The sequence below is a fragment of the Oncorhynchus masou genome, chromosome 4 (assembly GCF_036934945.1).
Source record: "Oncorhynchus masou masou isolate Uvic2021 chromosome 4, UVic_Omas_1.1, whole genome shotgun sequence".
NCBI lineage: Eukaryota > Metazoa > Chordata > Actinopteri > Salmoniformes > Salmonidae > Oncorhynchus > Oncorhynchus masou.
The window spans coordinates 6,843,331-6,864,314 of NC_088215.1; the positions used below are offsets into that span (position 1 = coordinate 6,843,331).

The 20,984-nt window shown below is 43.4% G+C and overlaps 3 protein-coding genes and 4 non-coding genes across 7 annotated transcripts in view; 2 read left to right on the forward strand and 5 right to left on the reverse strand.

Annotated features, from left to right (window-relative positions):
* Positions 1 to 578: 578 nt before the first annotated feature.
* On the reverse strand, positions 579 to 6,446 carry LOC135522434 (importin subunit alpha-1-like). Its single transcript, XM_064948684.1, has 11 exons — positions 6,376 to 6,446; positions 5,944 to 6,060; positions 5,722 to 5,862; positions 5,200 to 5,288; positions 4,822 to 5,090; positions 4,360 to 4,454; positions 2,911 to 3,174; positions 2,397 to 2,630; positions 1,632 to 1,814; positions 1,081 to 1,230; positions 579 to 779 (listed from the first exon to the last, which is right to left on the reverse strand). Exons 2-11 carry the CDS (start codon positions 6,007 to 6,009, stop codon positions 690 to 692), a joined length of 1,581 nt encoding a protein of 526 aa, XP_064804756.1. The 5' UTR covers positions 6,010 to 6,060; positions 6,376 to 6,446; the 3' UTR covers positions 579 to 689.
* On the reverse strand, positions 1,339 to 1,473 carry LOC135525037 (small nucleolar RNA SNORA84). The gene has a single exon (XR_010453062.1). It is a non-coding gene; the product is annotated as a small nucleolar RNA SNORA84 (small nucleolar RNA).
* Positions 2,716 to 2,850, reverse strand: LOC135525029 (small nucleolar RNA SNORA84). Its single transcript, XR_010453061.1, has one exon. It is a non-coding gene; the product is annotated as a small nucleolar RNA SNORA84 (small nucleolar RNA).
* LOC135525007 (small nucleolar RNA SNORA71) lies at positions 4,666 to 4,791 on the reverse strand. The gene has a single exon (XR_010453058.1). It is a non-coding gene; the product is annotated as a small nucleolar RNA SNORA71 (small nucleolar RNA).
* Positions 6,447 to 6,727: 281 nt separating the features above from the next.
* Positions 6,728 to 6,800, forward strand: trnar-ccg (transfer RNA arginine (anticodon CCG)). Its single transcript has one exon. It is a non-coding gene; the product is annotated as a tRNA-Arg (tRNA).
* A 1,934-nt stretch (positions 6,801 to 8,734) lies between these two features.
* On the forward strand, positions 8,735 to 13,939 carry LOC135522441 (UPF0450 protein C17orf58-like). The gene is made up of 5 exons (XM_064948698.1): positions 8,735 to 8,817; positions 11,166 to 11,786; positions 12,190 to 12,276; positions 12,639 to 12,830; positions 13,735 to 13,939. Exons 1-5 carry the CDS (start codon positions 8,754 to 8,756, stop codon positions 13,920 to 13,922), a joined length of 1,152 nt encoding a protein of 383 aa, XP_064804770.1. The 5' UTR covers positions 8,735 to 8,753; the 3' UTR covers positions 13,923 to 13,939.
* A 4,665-nt stretch (positions 13,940 to 18,604) lies between these two features.
* Positions 18,605 to 20,984, reverse strand: part of LOC135522446 (nucleosome-remodeling factor subunit BPTF-like) — a 55,791-nt gene continuing 53,411 nt past the window's right edge. Inside the window, 1 exon segment of the mRNA XM_064948713.1 lies at positions 18,605 to 20,938. Within this exon segment, the coding sequence (XP_064804785.1) occupies positions 20,902 to 20,938 (37 nt within the window). The 3' untranslated portion in view covers positions 18,605 to 20,901.

Genomic DNA, 20,984 nt, shown 5'->3' on the forward strand with positions numbered 1-20,984 from the left:
GCAACGGTTGAGTGATATGGTCGGAGATTGATTGTCATCTTCCACAGGTCGTCTGGGATCAGACACTAAATAGATGGGTGGATAGGAGCTGGAGGCAAACTTATTAAAATAAAACTGACAAGTCATTGTATTTCATAGAGTATGTTTAGATGTAAATTGCATTGATATTTCATTTGAGCAAGCCTATACCAATAGGGATGTAGCTCCCCTTCACCAGTGGGGAACAGGCTGTGTGTCCTCCCATGGGTAACAATAGTAGCATGTACTCTGAAGAATGACAGGTTAAAGTCTCAACTTAATCCTACACGAGGCTTAACTCCTCATACTGCATCAGCCAAGCATGGCTCTGCCTGGTGTTCAACACCCCCAACATCAGCTGTTGGTGGTCGACCATTTAGCCAGGGAATACACAATTGAATATTTTATCCATGTTTAGAAGGCTGGGCACTGCCGCATACAATATGTGCATGTTACTTAGTAGACTACATAGTAGTGTAGACTACAGGAACCCCAATTTAAAAATAAATAAAGTGCTGGAAGCGTCAAACTTAACAATAACCCACCAATTTGACAGCACATATTGTAATAAAGTTTATTTACAGGCTGTAATAGAACAAAGAAATGTCTGTACACTTAAAGTTGGGAGGGACTACAGGACACAGAAAAAGACAGACAAGAAACAAGGACATTTAAAAGTTGAAAGTGCTTTGGTTCTCAGGGATCTGGAAAGCGTAGCCGTCAGTTGTGATTTCCGGAGCAACAGTCTCATCCTCCTCATCCTGAAAGCAAGACAGTTGGTGTCACCAGAACAATAGTTTGACTTGCAACTTCAACCACTCATTTACCATGGCCCGCGTTTCACTCAACAAAGCTGTTCTCTACCAATCTGCTGCACCAGACCAATAACACATGTTCACATTATTGCGACTGTAAAAGGCTACAAGGTCAGATGTGAAAAGGCCAACTTGGGGAATTAAAACCCAGCTCATGTTCAAAGTCTCCTTGAATGGACCTGAAGGAGACGAGCAAAAGAGGACATAAGTGTATATGGACTTAGTCATTGCTTGGTAAATGTCTCACCTCGCCAGAGAAGTACTTCTCAATGAGACTGAGAGATGCCTTGTAGACCATCTCGTTCTCGTGGGACTGCAGAGCCTCGATCCTGTCCAGGCCGCCACACTCCTCGATCATCACGCACAGCTTCTCCACCTCGCCGATCTTCTCTCCTGCCTGAGAGCATGAGTCACTTATTATGGGCTTTTACACACAAAAACATTTCTAATTTTAAACCAATAAACATAAGTCAAATTTGAAAATAGCAGATCAATGCTAAAACATGAATGTCTCAACAACCGGGCTATGGGAGATACTTGGAGTGGTAGCTCCCATGCATAAATCGCAGAGATTAATATTTGCCAGTCAATCAAAACCCACAGATCAGCACAGTCCAGCTGTCTCTAGGAACCACTAGGCAAACTGTCAGTATTCTAGGGTGCTCATTATCCATAATGTGTTACTGATAGAATTCTGGGTTGCAATAGGAACCTCTTGACCTTCATACTGAGCGTGTCATGAGACTCAATTAAAAGCACTACCCATTGTCTCTTCTCACATACCAGAAACTGACTTACCAGGAAGATGTTGGTTATGGCATCCAGAATGACCAGGATGGTCTTGCTGTCCTTGGCAGAGAGCAAGTTTAGCAGGGGCTCCAGCACGTTGGCCTGGACCAAGTGTATCACCTGCTCCACCGTTCCCCCGCTGGTGTAGTTGGTGATAGCCCACACCGCCTCCTTCTGGGTCTTATAGTCTGCCTGGTTGAAGAAAGAGACACGAGGCAGGGTCAAAGAGGACTCATCTTTGTATTTGTGCCATTATAGTGTCTATGACAGCACAGTCATCGAGGCAATATCCACCAGAGTAGTACATTTCCTTCACAATTGGTTGATCATTCCTGATGACCCAGTTGGACACGACACCAACAGGGTAACCAGGAGGGATCAGCCAATGAAATCCCACCCAGTCAAGTACATTCAAATTGTGGGAGCTCTCAACGGCACTGCCCATGCTAACATAACATTTTGGCCACTAGAGGCCTCCACCACTCTATGGGCAGGGCTCCCTTCATGTATAGACTCATTCACAGCTTTCATTTCTGCTGTTGGCAAGGAGTGCTGATGTTTGTGGAGCAGCACAAGACATAAACCAGGCGTAAGGTCAGTAGGCATGAAACCGAAGAACAGTCAAAACGGGGAGGTAAAATCTGGGGTTGCTACATGCAGCCGTCTAGGATCAGGTCCTAAAGGGACAAATCAACCTAGTCCATCAGCCCTTGATGCATACTAGCCCCTGAATGGTTTGCCCCCTAATGAACAACCCACGAACCCCTTTCATACCTTTTTGAGAACGTCCACCAGCAGCGGCACGAGGCCGGCATTGACGACTTCCTGGATCTGGGTGTCCTTGCCAGCCGTGATGTTGGACAGGGTCCAGGCCGCCTCCTTCTGGATGTTGGACTTGTGGTGGCGGAGAAGCGCGGGGAACATTGTCAGCGCGCCAGAATTCAACACACACTGAGTCTGCTCATCTGTGCCAGTCACAATGTTACCCAGCGACCTCAGAGAGGGAGTCTGGGAAAAGGGGGGGGGGGGGTGGATTAGGATGCAAGCTTCACAATTGATTGATGTCTGACAATAGGCTTTCCTCAGCAACTTGGAATGTCTCAACAACCGGGCTATAGAAGCTACTTGGAGTGGTAGCTCCCATGCATAAATCACAGAGATTAATATTTGCCAGTCAATCAAAACCCACAGATCAGCACAGTGCAGCTGTCTCTAGGAACCACAAGGCAAACAGACAGTACAGGGACAATAAAAAAAAAAGCCTAGTAACCACGACAAAGGGACGTACCACGATGGTGAGCTCCCCGGAGCCGAGCAGCTGGACGAGGCGGGGTACCAGGCCGGACTGCACTACCACCTCGATGCGCTCGTTAGGGCCGTCTGTCAGGTAGGACACGGCCCAACAGGTGTCAGCCAGCACCTCCTTGTCGTTGTGATGGAGCAGGCACACCAGCGTGGGAAGCAGTAACTGCACGGCCGCCAATGGCGGGGCAGGGTTCTTGTTCCGACACAGGTTGGACAATGTCCATGTCACATTCCTCAGGTAACCAGACTAGAGGGAGCAGGGAGATGTCTTTAGAGATCAATAAGCCACACAGTTATCAGCTATATTTAGATTCATGGGTGCATCAAATTGAGGTAATGTGCCAAGATAAGAAAGCTAAAGCAGTATATAGCACAATATCATAAATACAGTTGAAGTCAGAAGTTTACATACACTCAATTAGTATTTGGTAGCATACGATTTAAATGGTGAAACTTGGGTCAAACGTTTTAGGTAGCCTTCCACAAGCTTCCCAAAAGATGTTGGGTGAATTGTGGCCCATTCCTCCTGACAGAGCTGGAGTAACTGAGTCAGGTTTGTAGGCCTCCTTGCCCCACACACTTTTTCCAGTTCTGCCCACAAATTTTCTATAGGATTGGGGTCAGGGCTTTGCGACGGCCATGCCAATACCTTGACGCCTTTGAGCCATTTTGCCACAACTTTGGAAGTATGCTTGGGGTTATTGTCCTTTTGGAAGACCCATTTTGAGCCAAGCTTTAACTTCCTGACAGGTCTTGAGATGTTGCTTAAATATATCCACATAATTTTCCTACCTCATGATGCCATCTATTTTGTGAAGTGCACCAGTCCCTCTTGCAGCGAAGCACCCCCACAACATGCTGCCACCTCTGTGCTTCACAGTTGGGACGGTGTTCCTCGGCTTGCAAGCATCCCCTTTTTACTCCAAACATAAATGGTCATTATTGCCAAACAGTTCCATTTTTGTTTCATCAGACCAGAGGACATTTCTCCTAAAAGTACAAACTTTGTCCCCATGTGCAGTTACAAACTGTAGTCTGGCTTTTATTGGTACACACCCAATTGACTGATATTAAGCCAATTAGCCTATCAGGAGCTTCTAAAGCCACGACTGTTTAAAGGCACAGTCAACTTAGTGTATGTAAACTTCTGACCCACTGGAAGTGTGATACAGTGAAATAATCTGTCTAAACAATTGTAGGAAAAATTGTGTCATGCACACAGTTGATGTCCTAACCGACTTGTCAAAACTATAGTTTGTTAACAAGAAATTTGTGGAGTGGTGTAAAAACCAGTTTTAATGAATCCAACCTAAGGGCATTTTAACTTCCGACTTCAACTGTAGCTGATGACAGAGTGGAATTTCCTGCAGCACTTGCAAACAAATTCCACAACAACCCATAAGCTTTTCCTCATTATATGTAAACCGCTTACAGAGAACACAGACAGATCAGGAGCAGCCAGCAGAGTCAGGAGGGGTTCAATTGCACCGTGCTTGATGACCAAGTCCCTATAGACGGAGCCATCACCTGAGGAAAAGGGAGGAATCAGGCCAAGTTAAAAAATGTGGTCACAGAAGACAGTTGACAGCATACAACCAAAGAGTAAGGCTTATTGCAAAAGGTATATTGAACTAAAACACGATCAAATAGTAGTATTTTCAAAAGAATAATGCTGATAAATTGATATTGTTACCTGCCTGGTAGCAATAATCAGTATTTCTAGTTCAACAAAGAAAGATGTTTGAAAGATACAGGGTTTGACAGAAAGTTATTCCAACAAACACGGGAAAATCTTTCAGATCACTGTTCCTGTACTATCAATGACAATGGCAACAGTCATGCCATTGTCACTTTCGATACAGGTAAAAAATAAAAATAGTGTGCCTTCTCATACCAGCAATGTTTCCCAGGGCCCAGACAGCCTGCTCGCTGATGTGGGGGTGCGGGGACATCACCAGGCTGATGAAGGCGGGGATGGCTCCTCCGGCCACCACTGCGGTGGTTTGGTCCGAGTTTCCAGAGGCGATGTTGGTCAGGGCCCAGGCTGCCTCGAACTGTATGGGAGGACACTCTGCAAGGCCCAAATAGCTGACAAAGTTTGAGATGAGCCCGGCGCCGATGATGCGATCAATGGGAGGGTGCCGCTCTCTGGACAGCAGCTTCCTGTGGCGAACGGCCAGGTCAAAAGTAACGGTTAGGGACAGACATGGCAACAGAACAGAAACAGTGATTACTCAAAACCAGTTTCCAATGAAACGCTTTACTGACTTACCTGGCTGCCTGGGTAGCCTGCAACTGATGATCAAGGCTTTGGCTATTTACGCCAGCCACAATCTCCTCAACCGTCCAGTGCTGTGCAGGCTATGGAAACATGACAGGATTACAGTTGAATTTTGTGACATGCCATCTGTGGAGCATCTGCATGTGTAACAGTATAGCACAGAGTCGCCCTCGAAGCCTCGTTACCCATCGCACCACTAAAAACGCGGCCCTTGCAGAGCAAGGCTAAAACGTCACCGATTGAAACGCTATTAGCGGCGCACCCCGCAAACTAGCTAGCCATTTCACATCGGTTACACATGCATGTCAATGGAACAAAGTGACGAATATAAGCGCTAACTAACAGGCCTCAGAGTACAGGACAACAAGGCGCCAAATCAATCTATTGAGAAAAGGTCCATCTTTGGCTTGCTCACCCTTTGTTGATGGCCTGTACACAGTCATAATCCAAAGCTTGCCGTTGCCTGTTTGAGTTTCAAATAAGGGTAGTTACAGTATGGATGCAAAATAATACCTGTGCATTTTGGTCCTTCTCTTGGAGTGGAGACGTCGGCTCATCTGGGCAGATACTGACGTTCCTTCTTTTGAGAAGCTGGTCATCTTTCTTTGCCTTTCGAAGTTCAACGTTGACCTCGACTCTTCTGCGCCTCAATTCCTGCGCATAAATAATGTCAAGTTTAAATACTGTAAACTATGTGTCAATCAAGATTAGGCAACAAAGGCGGCATCAACTTACGTTGGTATCTTTGCCCTTGTTTTTGAATTGGGTGATACGATCGGCGTCGTTCGCAGTTGTCGACATTGTTTTCGTTGCTTATTAAACAAGGCGATGACTTCGCTGTAGTATCGATTACTAACGTGATGGGGAAAAGTTAAAATGTTAGCTATGTGCGTGCTTTAAAAAAAAATAACCAACGTTTTTCCTAGCTAGCAAGACAGACAGTGTCGCTTTCCTGCTGCCCGGCAAACTATAATCTAACGTAGATCACCATGTGGCCGGTTGAAATCGCGCAAACTGACCATTTAATCATAACCAGTACACAAGAAAACAAGTAATAATTTCACAATATATCAACGCATATCATTTATATCGAATGCACACAGTAACTGCTATATTATAACCATTAATATAAACAATAACTAACAAACGCATGAAGACCAGACTCACCTTGTTCTTGTTCTTACTAGCAATGACGTCAAACGTGGGGCCACCTTTAAATTTCCGGCTTTCTCGATCTGTGATTGGCCCATTCGAGTCAAAGCACCTCTTCATTGGCCCTTATTTGAAAAAGTCGGAAATGAGTCGCTAGTGGTGATGCGCTGTTATCGCGAGACGATACCACAGCTTTTCACGAAATTTGACGATATTTGCCCGCGACATGTCGCAAAGCACAGTAGTTCAGCTAAAATTGGCAGTAAATATGTTGATTATGAAACCAAATATACACAATTCTATAGAACGCCTTTATCATCATGTTTTTAATTTTATAAACTGTGCCTGCGATAACTGGGAACGTGATGACCCAGTGGCCTAATGGATAAGGCATCAGCCTCCGGAGCTGGGGATTGTGGGTTCGAGTCCCATCTGGGTCGTATTTAGCTTCCGTTTTACGTGAAATGACACAGAAAGAAGTAAATGATAGCAAATGATTGTTAATAGCTACATGGATGATAAAACCGTGGAATGCACTCCGACTCCAATTTGTCTCTTACAAATGTTACTGCATTAAACTATGGAGCCTTGACCCACGAAAATGTACCATACAAATCAATCAAATACGTAGCAATAAGGTTTAATCACGACTTTAATGCTAATGTTTGAAATCTGCAAAACCACAAGCATCCAAGCGTCACCTCAAAGTTTGTGACATTGTGTCCAAAAGGGGGCAGTGGTTCTATGCGTATGACTTTTACCGGTATAGGCTACACATTCACCGGTATAGGCTACACATTCACAGTGGCAAATAGAATAAATCAGAAACAATTAGTTGACGAATTTCTATACAGTATTTATCCCGGTGTTTCACCCAACAGGCACATACTTTTCTGTTTCCATCTATGCAGTACGGTGTTGTGCCGAAATCTCCACCCTGAGAGTGTATTAGGCAAAGAGATGTATTTCTAGATTAATACACATGAAACAAATAGCCAAACCGAAAACTGCAGACATTACAAGTGCCTCCCCGCGATCAAACCGCCCTAAAAATGTTTTAATGAAACGCAGCCTAACGCGATCATTGACAACTGCCATAAAGAACACATTTAAAAAAAATGCTTTCTGCTACTAAGATCAGTGAAATGTAGGCAAAACTGACAACGGAGTGAAGAGCAGAAATCTCAACTAGCAAGCAAGAAATCTCAACTAGCAAGCGTTCACGCGAGGGGGTTCTGGCAGAGGGGGAGATTTTCGGCACAACACCAGCACCGGTGTCTGACTGGGCGATGGATCTAGCGGACCTGCTCTCATTTCCGGCAGAAAGGAAGAGACGAAGCCTTGGCAATGTTAACATATGTCTCCCATGCCAACAAAGCCTTTTTAATTGAATTGAATTAATTGGGTCCAAAATCTGTCTTCTCCAGCAGGTGGCATTTTAAAGTTTTTGTATGGAGATCAATGAGCGTGTCGAATTTAGTTAACAAACAAATGTAATGCCTTATTTGCTACGTGTGGATTATTTGATCGAATATACGTTTCGTAATGATTACGTTGTTACGAGTGTACTGATATAAGTAGGACACGTGACATCCTGGCAACTTTGAGAAAAACACTTTATATCGGAATTGTGCCTGGTCGTCACTAGTTACTACAGCCACAAAGTAAAAAACACGCCTATTTCTAAAATGTCTATTTTTAAAATGTTATTTTAAACCTAACCATTACCACATTGATAACCTTATGACTAACATTAACCTTAAATTAAGACCAAAAACAGCATTTTTGTTTTAATTAATATTTTTTCTAAACATGTTCTGCCTTTGTGGCTGAAGTAACTGGTGGAAACGTTCACACAAGAATCTGTCCCACCTGATCTTGCCTCGCGACTGCTTCCCATTTTTTGAAGACATTTATTTTCACTGTTTGAGCGGGCACTAGAGTATCTGGTCAATATAATGGATCATCTGTATTGAGGATCAAAGCCAGGCCACGGGTACTTTTCAGATGCAATTTACATAACAATGGCTAATTGTGAACTTTAAAACCATGTTACTTAAAAAAAAAAATACTGTTCAAATGCGACAGCCTATGACAATCCGTGATCACTAATAATCATTACCTTCAGTAATTAGTGGAATTAAAGGCTAAAGTCTGGGCCACGTTTTTTCCAAAGGCCCCCCACACAGAAGCCTACTAAAGACCGAAAGGTGTTGCATGCATATCATTCGGAATTGAATAGGACCTCTATGGCTTCATGAATGAAGTGTCTCTGATGTCACTTTGTTTACCTCTGCGTCGGAGTGACACGCCTTCCATTCCAGGCATATAAACATCAGGAATTCAGAGACACTCCAGCAGACTTCGAAATTGATCCAAAAGTACTTTTCAGGATGACAGTGATTATTCTACTCCTGCTGGTACTTGCGTTGACTTTTTCTGAAGCGGAGGACAATGGTAAGTCGAGTAACAATTCTTGCTGCTTTCCAACTGTGTCTAATCACATTTACATTTGACATTTTAAGGAGAAGAATGGTGACAGTGTTATTGTAGATCAGAAGATCCATTAGGAAATAGCAATTGCTTTTAAAACCAATACACTTAAACTTCTTTTTTTGTATCTATTGTAAATGTGATGACATGGTGATTTTTAAAGCAATCGAAACATTTTCTCAGAGGTGCAATAAAAGAAATAGATGTATTGGCTTATCAAATCGACATTTTATTTATTTATCACTTGCGCTGAATACAGTTGATGTAATAGACATGACTAAATGCTTGCTTACGAAACTTACCCAATGATGCAGAGTTTAAAAATAATAAGAAAAAAAGTGTAACTAACACACGAGGATTCAAATAAAATACACAAGAAGGGAGCTATATACAGTGAGTACCCGTAGCCTACCAGTTCAATGTGCAGGGAGAGGTACGACGGATTTGAGGAAGATGCAGTACGCACATGAAGTAAGGTAAAGTGACTAGGCATCCGGATAGATAATAATACGAGTAAAATAAAGAAAAGATTAGCAGCAGAAAATTATGAGTGTAAAAGTGGGTGTTTGTTGGTATGCGTGTGTGCGTTTGTTAGGGTTTTGTGTGGGTGTGACAGTGTAGTGTGTGTGTGTGTGTGTGTGTGTGTGTATAACATCTAGCAAGTGTGCGTCGGGTCAGTCAGTGCAAGGTAGAGTCAGTGCAGAGATTTTGGGATCCAATAATTGACTATTTAGCAGTCTGGCTATTTAGCAGTCTTATGGCTTTGGGGCAGAAGCTGTCTCTCAGCCTGTTGGTTTGAGAGCTCTCTATGGCTTGAGTGTCTGAAGTCCTTGGCATTTTTTCTGACCTTTGACACTGCCTGATTTAGTTCCTGGATGGCAGGACTTTATGTATGTTTATGTATGGAATTAAAGTGCATTTTATGATTGATATAAAAAAAAAAAATTATTTCACAAATAAGCCTATACATCTCGGACATATCTAATTTAATCTTTGTATAGGTCACTTTCCAAAAATATAATCATCTGAAATGTGCATATCCTGAAGCTGGAGTTAACAAAAAGAGTTCCATTGTCATAATCTGACCATTTTTTACAACTATCGTTGTAAGGAAGTTAGATTGTAGTTCGTATTACAAAGCATACTGCCACTATAAATGTACGTAGTTTAGCAGACGCTCTTATCCAGAGTGACTTACAGGAGCAATTAGGGTTAAGTAGCTTGCTCAAGGGCACATAAACAGATTTTTCACATAGTCGGCCCAAGGATTCGAATCAGTGATCTTTCAATTACTGGACCAACGTGCTTAACAGCTAGGCTACCTACATTTACATTTACATTTAAGTCATTTAGCAGACGCTCTTATCCAGAGCGACTTACAAATTGGTGAATTCACCTTCTGACATCCAGTGGAACAGCCACTTTACAATAGTGCATCTAAATCATTTAAGGGGGGTGAGAAGGATTACTTTATCCTATCCTAGGTATTCCTTGAAGAGGTGGGGTTTCAGGTGTCTTTGGAGGAAAAATGGGGAGGCTGCCTGCCACCCCATAATGTCGATTTTGATCATTGAGGCTACAATGATTAACCTGTTAATGTTTTACTTTACTTTTTAAGTGTTTGGCTTGTGTTGGCGTACTTAATAACGTCTGGATGAAAATGTCTTTAGAAATAACTATGTAATATCAGTAGATTATATTATATGGTGAATACTTAAAACAAAGCAAAACAAAATCACATTTGAATATGTGCAGTGCATTTAGCATGCTTTAGTTCAGTGCACGCACTCGATTTATTTTAAGTGACCAGGTTAGTCTTATTGAGATGAAATATCTCTTTTACAAGAGACGTGGCCAAATATCACCGCAAAGTTTCGGACACATTTACAACATAATAAAACGCAGAGCATTACAGTTTTAAAAGCATACATTTTAAAGATTGAGCAGGCAAGATACTTTGGGGAGGTGTGGTGCATCCTGGGGTCAGAACATTGACAGCCCTCCACTTCATTGTCCACCAAAAGGTTTTACCCGAGCTTTAAACACATTCAAGGACACTAGCACCTGTCATTTCATGCCCTTTGGTAGTTCATTCCAAGTGGAAGGGGCAGAGAACTGGAATGATTTTTTTTTTTACCCAGCTCTGACAGTTAAAAAGAATATTGATAGTCTCAAGCTATTGTTTATATTAAGAAGCAGTCAACTGTACTCATAACCTTATATGATGGAGGTATGAAAAAGGGGCCATTGATATTATAAAGTTACAATATACTGCTGGGTGTAACTGGATTGTCCTTGCCTGCTTTATCCAGAGCTGTTCTCCGTGATCAGCACCCCCCCTGAGAAGGGCCAGAGTGTTTTACCTGGCCAGAACCAGAGCACGAGGCTAGGGGTCAAAGACCCCTCTCTCCCCATCAACGAGCTCCTGGAAAAGGGCAGCAAAGTCGGGGACTCCAAGTACGCCCTCCACCCCCTTCCCTCGGGGGTCTGGCCAAAGCACAGTGACCCTCGCCCCGGCCTCCACAACAAGAGCAAGAAGGGCCCTAAAAATGACCGCCTCATTGAGCACAACAGCGAGAAGAACCGCGGCGAGGCGAGTCTAGTGCTTCCCAAAATGCCACTGACTGCTGCCACCAACCGCACACAGAAAGTAAACGTGGACCCTCACCGGGACGCCCACACCAACTTCAACAACCCCCCACAGAGTGACCCGGACAGTCACCCCAACTCCAGACCCAGGGGCCAACCTCACTCGGCCCCCTCCCCTCGCAGGGACCCCTCAACCAGAAAGCTGGACCCAGAGGAAAACCGCCCTGGGGGGAAGTCCAGTCTGTACCAGTCCGGCGGCGCCACCCGGAATAACAGCCGCTCATCTGTGCTCCTCAACCGTCGCTCCTCCAGCCTGCTCTACCATTTCGACATTCTGAAACGAGGTACCGAAAATGACACTACACCCCCACACTATGTATGGTACAAAGTGAGCTGTGACAGTGCGAGACTGCTGCAATTTCGGGATAGTTAGCTAATTACCTCTCCAGCCACAAATTGCTGCCTACATCCGGAGTGAATGTGTCCCTTTGTGTGAAGTCTTGGGGAGTGAGAGGTTATGATATCAATGCTAAATATGCCTAAGTGAGATCATTTATGATGTAGTAATTAAGGGGCGAGGACGGGGAATGTGGATCCCCCTCCTGCGGAATGCGACGCCTGGGTTCTGTAATGACAACACTGGTCCTTCGAATGACACTGGAATGAAGTCTGGCTCCACACAAGCAGGCACGGTCGGTCACACTCTCTCCTTCTCACTCTTCCTTTCTTTGTCTCCCTCTTTCGCAGAGTCTGACTTCCCTCACGAGGCCATCTGCATGAGTGAGTGCAGGAAGGAGAAGGAGGAGAGAGAGCACTACTGCTACAGTGAATTTGGTAAGTGTGTGTGTGAACGAGGTTAGACTATGGTATGAAAGTGAGATGGGTGGCCTGGCCACCATCTTCCAGTGATCTCTCTATAAAGATGAAGTGAAGGGATAGGTAAAGGGGACAAAATAAGGGTATGACACAATGTCTGGTGTTGTCTATTTGAAACCTGCCAATCATGCTGTACTTTAGACTTTGGTCATGTAGAGTCTTCTCACCATGGTGCAGGGTGAAGTTGCCTCAAAACGCTGATCTTGGGTCAGTTTTGTTGAGCCTAGATCTGTCCCTATGAGTGCTCTGTGCTACTCTCCACTTTAGAGTTACAAACAATGACCTTTCCTTTCAGTTGACCGTTTACCTTTCCATTTCAGCCGTCAATGGGGTCGTTCACGACATAGACGTGGTGCGTAAGGGGATTAGACTCCTCACACTGATGGTGAGCAGCGATGGCTTCTACAAGATGAGCCGCCTCTACGTCACTCCAGACAGCTTCTTTCTCAAAGTGCGTCTCCTTGTCCTGGACACCTACAAATGTAGCAAGCCTTGTCCTGACATCAAACTAGGTAACTGTCAACTTAAGGAACTAATGAATGCATCCCAAATAGCACCCTATCCCCTAAATCAGGGCACTCCAACCCTGTTCCTAGAGAGCTACCCTCCTGTTGGTTTTCAATCCAACCCCAGTTGCAACTAACCTGATTCAGTTCATCAACCAGCTAATTATTAGAATCAGGTGCGCTAGATTAGTGTTGGAATGAAAACCTACAGGAAGGTAGCTCTCCAGGAACGGGGTTGGAGTGAAAACCTACAGGAAGGTAGCTCTCCAGGAACGGGGTTGGAGTGAAAACCTATAGGAAGGCAGCTCTCCAGGAACGGGGTTGGAGTGAAAACCTACAGGAAGGTCGCTCTTCAGGAACGGGGTTGGAGTGAAAACTTACAGGAAGGTAGCTCTCCAGGAACGGGGTTGGAGTGAGAACCTACAGGATGGTAGCTCTCCAGGAACAGGGTTGGAGTGAGAACCTACAGGATGGTAGCTCTCCAGGAACAGGGTTGGAGAGCCCTGCCCTATATGGTGCTCTCTGGACAACAGTAGTGCATCATATAGGGCAGGAGTATTCAAGTCCAACCCTGGAGATCTGAGGTACTGCTGGTTTTCTGTTCTACATGGTCATAAATTGCACCCATCTGGAGTCCCAGGTCTAAATCAGTCCCTGATTTGAGGGGAAGAATGGGGGGGAGCAGTGGAACTGGCTTTGCGGTCCAGATTTGAATTTGAGGGATATAAGGTGCTATCATGGCTACGTTCCGATATCAACACGAGCATATTAATGGATTCCCAATACATTTCTCCATGCTATGTGGTATGCTAGTATAGTCAATGGTACTGAACCCATGTCTACCAGTTGAGCAGAGAGACCAAATACTGAATTCACTGACACCATCTCTACCCCCAATGCTATTCTATAGGTAGCCGGTACATTGTAATGGGTCAGATCTACCACCGGAGGCGCCACCTCCCCAACGACCTCCTGGCCCTGCTGGGGGGGAAACTGAAGCCAGGGGACGGCCTCCTGCGTAGCAACAACTACGTCAAGCGCTTCAACAAGCGGAGACACCAGAAAGCCCTGGAGGCCACCCGCTCCAAGTGTAGGTAAAACCAAGACAGACTATCGCCCCCCCGCAGTGGAGGAAAAGACATTGCAGTCGTCAACATGAAGTGACTGAGACCTATAACCCCTACAGAATTTCAGCAGAGACGTAGATGGACGAGGCCAATATAGTATTTTTTTTCCGGCATTGACCTCCTGCACTTGTCTGTCATAATCCAGGTTGTGTGGTAATGTTTTTGCTTGTCTGTCTTTACCTTGAGGCTTTGCGTCCTCCTTGATAGAAGACACAAGTGGAGTCTATATCAAAGGTTCTCGTCTTCCAACCTCTGCTTGAAGTATTGCCCCATCACATTTCCTAAATGGATTTTTATTTTGTTTTTAAACGTTTATTTAACTAGGCAAGTCAGTTAGAACAAATGATTATTTACAATGACTGCCTACCTGGGCCAAACACGGACGACACTTATTATTGTGAATGAGCATAGAGTTGGCTAGAGGACACACTTAACAAAGATAAAAGATGAGCTCTCTAGTATTTCTCTACTCTAGTCATTTATTAAGATGTCACAGTACTGAAAATGATAATTTATTCATGCCTGGTACTTGAATCGGTCAGATCAGTGCCTCTCAAACTGGTTTATTTTACGATTGAAAAATTCTGCCAGTGAACCCAGTTCTGGTTCAATGGAATAATTCAGGTAGAGGACATTTTCATTGGCTAATCCGAATGTAAAACAACTTTTCATCAGAATGTTTTGGTTGTCCCGTGTCAACACTTGAAGATGGTGTCTGAGCATGTGAATGAAGCCCATATTTCCCCCGAGGGAGGAAGACTTCCAACTCCAGCCCCACTATTCACACGAACACACCCGCACATCTTCAATTTGGCTTGTTCCAAGCTATCCTAATCATCCATGTTCCAAGTTATCCTAATCATCCATGTTCCAAGTTATCCTAATCATCCATGGGAAAGACGATCTGTTCAGATCTAGATCTAATCACACTGGTGATTCACCAATGACAAGTGTCCAATCACATTTCCCCTTTAGCACCTGGTAGGAAACTTTAAAGGACTTCCTATTGACTGAATATACAATAACAGCAAACTCCTATTTATGCCTGTAAGAAAAGCTGTCACATTTTCATACTGTTTTTTTGTGCCTGTCATTTGATTGCAGGAAATGCACTTTTACTGTATGTGAAAAATAAGGGGGGGGGGGGGGTGAAAGACTGGAAAAGCATCAACAACAAACCCAGAGGAGGAAAAGTTGAGAAGACAGAAAAGAGACTAAAATCAACCTATTTTTCTAATATTAAAGATGTGTACAGTTTGAAATATTCAATGGAGAAAACAGACTTCATAAGGGAACCTGGTGGTATTAGTGAGCGTTTTTGTAAATCCAATCAGGGGAATCTGATCCCCAGCGCACCTGGACACACAGGGCTTCAAAAAAGTGCGGTTCTCCTTGCCGGTTCTCTTTGGAGATGGTGGGGTGAAAGCTAATGCCACCTCTGGCCCTTATTTTTTTCATACACACACACAAATGCAAACATACACACACACACATCCGATGGGGCAAAAGCTCAAAGGAGGCATTTGAGAGTGGCAAAGGGAAGGAGAGAGGGAGGAGGAGAGATGGAGGGAAGGTGAAAAAGAAAGAAGGAAAAGGTTATAGCACCTTCAGAAAGTATTCACACCCTTTGACTTTTTCCACACTTTGTTGTGTTACAAAGTGGGATTAAAATGGATTTAATTATAATTTTTGGAAGGTGGAAGAATTTTTAATAACACTTATTACAAATTTATGAAAAATTAAATACTAATCTTGATTAGGTAAGTATTCATCTCCCCATAGACAATACATGCTAGAAACACCTTTGGAAGATATTACAGAGTCTTTGTAGGTAAGTCTCTAAGTGCTTTTGCACACCTAGATTGTACAATATTTGGCCATTATTCTTTGTAAAATTATTCAAGCTCTGTCAAGTTTGTTGTTGATTATTGCTAGAAAGACATTTTCAAGTCTTGCCATAGATTTTCAAGCCAATTTAAGTCAAAACTGTAACGAGGAACATTCAATGTCGTCTTGGTAAGCAACTCCAGTGTAGATTTGGCCTTGTGTGTTAAGTTATTGTCCTGCTGAAAGGTGAATGTGTCTGTTGGAAAGCAGACTGAACCAGTTTTTCCTCTAGGATTTTGCCTGTGCTTAGCTGTACTCCATTTATTTTTATCATTAAAAAACTCCTGAGTCCTTGCCGATGACAAACATACCCATAACATGATGCAGCCACCACTATGCTTGAAAATATGAAGACTGGTACTCAGTGGTGTGTTGTGTTGGATTTACCCCAAACATAACGCTTTGTATTCGGGACAAAAAGTTAAAATCAGCAATGGCCTCATGGTGAAATCCTTGAGAAGTGTTCTTCCTCTCTTGCAACTGAGTTAGGAAGGACGCTTGAATCTCTGTAGTGACTGGGTGTATTGATACACCATCCAAAACCTAATGAATAACTTCCCCATGCTCAAAGGAATATTATTATTTTTTCCATCTACCAATCGGTGGCCTTCTTTGAGAGGCACTGAAAAACCTCCATGGTCTTTGTGGTTGAATCTGTGCTTGAAATTCACTACTCGATTGGGGGACCTTACAGATCATTTTACGTGTGAGGTACAGAGATGAGGTTATCATTCAAAAATAATGTTAACCACTATTATTGAACACTGAATGAGTCCATGCAACTTATGTGATTTGTTAAGCACATTTTTACTCCTGAACATGTTTAGGCTGGCCATAACAAAGGAGTTGAATACTTATTGACTCAAAACATTTCAGCTTTTCATTTTTTTAATAATTAAAAAAAGTGTTCTACAAATTCTACAATTTTTTTTATACATTATGGAGTACTGTGTGTAAATCGGTGACACAAAATCTCAATTTAATACATTTTAAATTCAGACTGTAACACAACGAAATGTGGAAAAAGTCGAGGGAAGTGAAAATTTCCTGAAGGCACTGTGTGGTACATACATCAAGACAGAGAGAGAGACCCCGGGCTGTCTCCATTCCTGAGGGAAAACTTTGACTGGATGATAAGATAGACATCCAGGCCACAGACCCTTGGTCTGGCCTGTCATCTTTGACTATCCTCATACTTAAAATGAGCGAAAAGCCAAAGGTTTGCACCGTGTGCACATATCTCATCTCATACTAAATGGAACTAATAAAGATGCATTTGTTATTTACTCATTGGGTGTCGGTGTGGTCTGTGGGTCTATTCATGTGCTATCGGTGGGGGCTAACACTCGGCCGAAGCCTTGCAAACACACATTCTTGAATGGCACCACAGAATGACATATGTAGTCACTTTTGGATTCATTCCTGACCAAGATGGCTGCCATAATGAACACATTCTGGAATTATGAGGGTCTATGACATCAGCCCTAGTGAATTATAGAATCTCTATGTATGGTGCACACAGATTTGAACTGGAGTGTATAGTAAAGCAAGATATTGTTTCAATCCTGATGATAACCCCTGGTGATTAAGTGCCCCAAAACAGGGTCATAATTGTGGTGTAATAGGGGCTCTGTCTGGCCTAGGGAATCATTTTTGAACCGAGCCGTTCCCATGCTTTGAAGTCCATCTGGGAACATAGCTGGAGGGAACAGATGCAGGCGGGCAGGAAACGGGAGCCCGCTCGCATCTCGGCTACCATCACAGCGGGACAACATTCCTTATGGAGAGGAATAGGGATAAGGGGTTGGGGTAAGGGACGAGGTGGGAATTTGTCCTAGTTCCTTCCTGTGTGACAGAGAGAGCGAGAGAGTTCCAGCCCCCAAGCCACAGAGAGAGGAATTGATGGGACTTGTGGTCATCTGTAGTCCATTTGGTGTCCATGCATACCTCTGGATTCAGTTAGGGGTTTGGAGTGGAGGTGGAGTGTGAAGAAGGGAGAGAGGGAGGGGTGTGTGTGAGTCTTGGTGAGAGGGGAAGGTGAAAGGAAAACTCGACCCAAACTAACTTTTGGTATTTGTTTCATTAATCCATTGTTGATTTGGTCCCAAAATGTTTTGCATGGCAGCAGTCAGGTTTTCAAGCTATGTAACTTTAAAAATACAGAAATCTGGCCCATATGATGCATTTTGCAACATATGATGAAAAACACAGAATCATATGATGCAAAATGCATCATACAGGACTATAGCAACAATGAACGAAAGAAACGAATACCCCCCCCCCCCAAAAAAAATGTTTTGGGGTGGAGTTTTTGTACAGGGGAAATATAATGTGTGTGTGTGTGTGTGTGGGGGGGGCATAAGTGCTGCCCTCAGGCATCATTCCCTGCTCTTGTCTGGGTAGAAGTTGCCTATAGGCCCAGATCTCAGCTAATCCTCCCCGAATGTCTTATCTTTTGTGGAACCCAGGAAGAGTAGCTGTTGTTTTCACAGCGGCTAATGGGGATCCTACTAAATAACAAAAATACCTGAAACATTTACAGGAGGAAATGCAGAGGAGCTGCCTCTAGATCAGTGTTTGAGGCAACTTAATCCAACTCCACTGTGGAAAGGGATGAGAAAGGTACAAACTACTTAATATTCATGACATATTCCTGACCAAGTGACCTGACAGGATAAACACGTCCGGAAAAAACTCCTGGCCCTTAAAACACAAATTAATTACAACATAAGCACGTACAAACAAAGATGACAGCACATTGGACAATTGATGTCAAAAACATGACTTTATTATCTAGGATGAAATGTCCTATCAAGTACAAAAAAGGATCTCATAAGAGTTGCCACAATCTGTTAAAAACATATAGTATTTTCCCCCAGTTATGTTTCCTCTTACATTTACAAAAAAAAAAAAATGAAATATTTTCAGCGATATGAATAAATAACAACAGATATTGTGATGAAGTTATTAAGAGATGTGTAGAACTGTTTGGTTCTTAAAAAAAAAAAAAAAAAACTCTTCAAAGAGTCAACATTCCCCGCCCGGTTTTAAATCAATATGCACACAATATGCAGCACTTTTAATATAAAGGGCAATTTTACCTAAATGTAGAGTCCACTATGACAAAAGATATTCTCTATCTATTGAATCTACAGGTAGGCTTAGTTGCTGGTTAAGACGGTCAAAAAGAAAAGTACTAACGCTATAAAAATCTCTAAAATCTCTTTGTTTATCGACAGCCATATTATACAACATGAAATACAAAATGATGGACGATGCATGTAAGAATAGAAACTGGAGTGCATGGTTTGAAATGCAAACAGGTCAGTGAATAGGACTGACAGACAGACTTCGGTCACCTCATCTCTCAACGCAGTCCACCTCCGAAAAAGTTGTTGGCACTTCAAACCAGGGTTTCGTTTATTTCCATTTCAATTTAGGAAGTCAACTAAAATTCCAATGAAAACGGGAATTTCAGTTCACTTCCAAAATTGAAATGAAATTGACCCCAACCTCAGCCTAAGAGATTAACTAAGAGCATCAATGACAACTCCAAAAATGTTCTCCCCCCCAACAAACAGTACTGCCTCGACACAATTATTACAGAAGAGTTCCAAATATGATCAAAATGGCCAAGAGTTCCTAAAGAAAGCTTCATACAAACCCCAACTAAGTATGAAGATTCTTCAACGAAGGTTGACTTCCTGATTTACTGTTGTAGACCACAGCATGTTCACTTGATGCAGTGCAGAACTCAAAAGCATTTGACTTAATCCTTTATAGGGGGCCTTTATAGGGGGGGGGGGGGGCTGCGGTGTGGATGGTCAGTACACTTAGGTTAACTATGCCCTTTTAACGGCTTTCACATTCTCCAAGTCCATCCTCTGTTATTTTCCTGTCGAAAGACTTGGAGAGCTTTTCCTGTTTTCATCGGATGAATGTCTTCAATTAAAAATGTTCGAGAAGACTCGACATGGCGAGAAATAGAGCTTGTTTTCTCAATGTCGGCTGTTGTTTCATATACACCAATATTCCCGTCTTAGGTGGTAACAAAGAAAAAGGAAAACAGAGGTTCAACATCTGAAAAAACAGGGTTTTACAAACAAGATAGCATTTCCACATTGAGACATTACATAGAAATGGTCACTTGGACTCTCTATGGCCTGTTTGGAGGTCAGGGCGCATACATCTTCAAGGTGGCACCATGTGGGATCTGATCTAGGATCAGCTCGTTCCAAACACAAGCAGCCAGACAGGTGTGTGTGTGCTATTTAGACCCATCTTGAATGAGGGATCATGAGATGAGGAAACAGAGACAGCTAGAAAATGTCAGTGGTCGTCATCCCAAATGTCACCCTATTCCCTTTATAGAGCACAACTTTTGAACCAGGACCCATATGGCTCTGGTCAAAAGTGGTGCACTATATAGGGAATAGGGTGCCATTTGGGACATACACAGTCTGAAATGGGAGTTGACCCCAGGGAAGGAAGAATAGCTGATACAAAAGAGATGTGAGATTAGTTAAGGAATTAACAACTTGAAAAGAGTCTACTGCTGCCTTGTTTCGTACTACCCTTGAACAGCCCATTAGCTTAAGTTCAGGGTTTTTTTCTCCCGCCATCCCTCCATTTCATCCACCAGATCGGAAGTGTTTTGAAGGGAAGGAACCAGGCTGTGAACTGAAAGTCTGAGCCTCCTTCCCCCTGTTTGTTGGGGATGTGGTATCACCCATCATGAACACTAAGGGATTGGATAATGGAGCCTTCCACTGCCAGTCTCTTCTCTTTCCACGGCCATAGAGGTGGTTGAGGAGCGGCGAGGGCTCATCCGGTTTGGTACCAAGGCCGTTCGGCCTGAAGCACGCGTCGGCTACGATCTCCGAGGAGTGTGTGCTGGTTTTAAACAGGGGGTGTGACTCCCACTCCCAAGTCCGACAGGTGTGGTGTGTGTGGGGACAGGTAAGAAGTAGCCTGGCTTCCCCATTGGAGGATGAGTGTTCAGGGGGAACCACATTGGCAGCCATTTTGACAGTAAGCTTTAGAAGGAGTGCGGTCTGTGTATTCTAAGAGGCTGTAGACTGCAGTTTGTTGTTATGAGACCTACAGAACGCAGAGAGAAGGGGAAACAGTTGATGTGATCGCTTGA

Excerpts from the sequence above, each read along its gene's own strand:
- LOC135522434 (XM_064948684.1), bottom strand. The coding sequence starts at position 6,009 with ATGTCGACAACTGCGAACGACGCCGATCGTATCACCCAATTCAAAAAC. Across the intron at positions 3,175-4,359 it reads CTGATCTGTCTGTGTTCTCT|TCTGGTTACCTGAGGAATGT; the intron begins GTAAGCGGTTTA and ends TGCTCCCTCTAG. Across the intron at positions 1,815-2,396 it reads TGGTGGACGTTCTCAAAAAG|GCAGACTATAAGACCCAGAA; the intron begins GTATGAAAGGGG and ends TTCTTCAACCAG.
- LOC135522441 (XM_064948698.1), top strand. The coding sequence starts at position 8,754 with ATGACAGTGATTATTCTACTCCTGCTGGTACTTGCGTTGACTTTTTCT. Across the intron at positions 8,818-11,165 it reads TTCTGAAGCGGAGGACAATG|AGCTGTTCTCCGTGATCAGC; the intron begins GTAAGTCGAGTA and ends TGCTTTATCCAG. Across the intron at positions 11,787-12,189 it reads TTTCGACATTCTGAAACGAG|AGTCTGACTTCCCTCACGAG; the intron begins GTACCGAAAATG and ends CCTCTTTCGCAG.